This window comes from Poecilia formosa, unplaced genomic scaffold (genome assembly GCF_000485575.1).
Source record: "Poecilia formosa unplaced genomic scaffold, Poecilia_formosa-5.1.2 Scaffold653, whole genome shotgun sequence".
Taxonomy (NCBI): domain Eukaryota; kingdom Metazoa; phylum Chordata; class Actinopteri; order Cyprinodontiformes; family Poeciliidae; genus Poecilia; species Poecilia formosa.
Genome location: NW_006800592.1, coordinates 76465 through 78729, shown reverse-complemented (window position 1 = coordinate 78729; position 2265 = coordinate 76465). Strand labels below are relative to the sequence as shown.

The 2265-nt window shown below is 40.8% G+C and overlaps 1 protein-coding gene across 1 annotated transcript in view; it reads left to right on the top strand.

The window, feature by feature from the left end:
• Positions 1-6: 6 nt before the first annotated feature.
• The window catches only part of LOC103130628 (uncharacterized), a 16233-nt gene continuing 13974 nt past the window's right edge, over positions 7-2265 (top strand). Inside the window, exons 1-4 of the mRNA XM_016666057.1 lie at positions 7-11; positions 383-938; positions 1142-1241; positions 1908-2204. Of these exons, the coding sequence (XP_016521543.1) occupies positions 402-938; positions 1142-1241; positions 1908-2204 (934 nt within the window). The 5' untranslated portion in view covers positions 7-11; positions 383-401. The remainder of the gene's footprint in view (positions 12-382; positions 939-1141; positions 1242-1907; positions 2205-2265) is intronic.

Below are 2265 nucleotides of genomic sequence, written 5' to 3'. Positions count from 1 at the left end.
TGCGGTGTACTGTAAGTTATTTTTCATGGATGTATAGGATATAAATGTGTTTATTCTTCGAAAAATAACTAACTTAACCGTGAAATGGGCCAGTTAATGTAACTTAGAAAGCACATACCTTCGAAAATAACCGTGTGAAAGCTGCTTTCACTCGGTTAGTTTTCATACCGTAGCTAATTGTTGCTAATTGCTGTTAACTATTTATTTAACTGCTATACTTACCCGTGTGTGTTAATTTAACTGCTATACTTACCCGTGTGTTTATGTAACTGTTGTACTTACCTGTGATACTTGTGTTTTGCTTATTTTAAGTGACTTTACATCTTTTTTCACATCAATTGGTTATATTAAAACAAGTAAAACTGTCTTTTCTCATTGACAGATTCAGCAGCCGTATTAAAATGGCTCCTCCAAATACTCCAAGCTACTGCCCTATTTGCCAGTACAAATACTTGTACTTGGGCAAACACCTGGAAAACAAACATTTAATAAAGAACAAAGCAGAAAGGAGGATCCTTATAAATTATGGAAGGGGGCGGGTTAACATACGGGGCATGTCCTGCCCCATAGAAGAATGCAAGTACTCCAGTTCAAGGGTGGATTCCCATCTCAAGCAGGGACACCCTGAACTAGATGCTGCAAAAATCCGGGACATCATCCAGGACATTAAGAACTGCTGTGTTGTTGACCAACTGAAGGCACTGAGGGCTAACAACCCTCAACCTCCTATGATGTCCTCCCTGGACTTGGACTCAGAGGACCATGAAGAAATGCTTGTAGATGTTGCCACGACTGATTCTCCTTGCACCTCCTCCTCCTGCAAATTAGTTTTAGAAAACAAGAAACTCAAAGCAGAGCTCAAGTCCTTGAGGAGGAAGTATAAGAGTCAAGTTCGATGGGCAAAAAAAGCAAGGAAGAAGATAATGACATTGGAGCAGGTATGTAAAAGTCATTACCATATTCAATTACCTACCTGAGTTCCTGTAATACAGGAGCAATCACAGGCAGGTATTTCATACCTGTCATTAGAGAGCAACTGTGACTGCTCCCAAGTGTCACTGAGCTCTGTGGTTCTCCCTGGTTCCTACAGACCCAGGAATGCCTTTTAGAATGTTAAACCTTACCCTTTCACCTTCAACAGGCCTCCTCCTCGGCCCCCCCTGAGCAAGAGCTCTTCCAAGAGGAACACAGCGAACCTGAATTACACAGAGTTGGTTTGGAGCTGCAGAGACAAAGTTCTGGTAGGTCTGGATAAAGGTGCTGATGTTTTCACTGAAGACAGCAGACAGAGATCTGTCAGCGGCCATAGTTGCTGCAACTCCAGCTGCTGCTAACCGGGGCTGAATAGGAACTGATTTTACCTGCTAGCTCGGATGCTACACAGGTTAATTTTAGGCCAGTCTTTGGGATCTTTTGTTGGATCCACTTCATTTTGAGCCTTATTTCAATCTTAAGTATTGTTCTCTTCTCTTTCTTTGTTCAAGAGAGGCTAAGAGTATCTCATCACATTTATAAGTCAGAGTACCAACATGCCATATTTTACTGATTAAAGATCTAAAAAGTTAAGCTACATATGAGGTTATAGTGTGATTAAAAACATATAGTCTTAATGTAGGATGAGTTCTTCACTGTATAGATTCTGTAAGATTAAACATTTAATTGTAAATTAAAAATATGTATGAAACTACTTCGGGCCAAAAGTGTTTTGAATATTTTTGCCACAGATGCAAACTTGTGTGCAGGACACTTTACCTGGTTTTCAGTTAAACTTTACAAACTATCTTTAGATTAATAGTTAATCCCTATCATGCCTACAGACCAACATCTCCAGGAAAAACCAGGCTGATACCTGAGATAGTGATCATTTTAATTATTAATTATTAATGATGTCATCTTTTTTCCCACAGACCTCCAACAGCCAAGTGTCTCCAATGAGGAGGAAGCTCCTGTTATCCAACAAGTCTGGAGCCTGGCAAGTAGGTCCAGTCAGAACCAGAAAGAAGCAGAACATCAGTGGACTGAAGAGGAACAGATGGAACCAGAACCAAAATGGATTAAAAAAGAAGAGGAGGAACCAGAACCTACACTGCTCAAACATGAGGAAATAGAATATCCACTAACGTATGTAAGAAAAGAGGAGCTAGATTCTTCAGTGCTTCAACATGAACAGCAGCCACCAGAACATTTACCAACTGGACAGGACCAGAAGGACCTCTGCAGCAGTCAGAAGGGAGAGCAGCCTGTGCCGAAGCAGTTTGCTGCTTT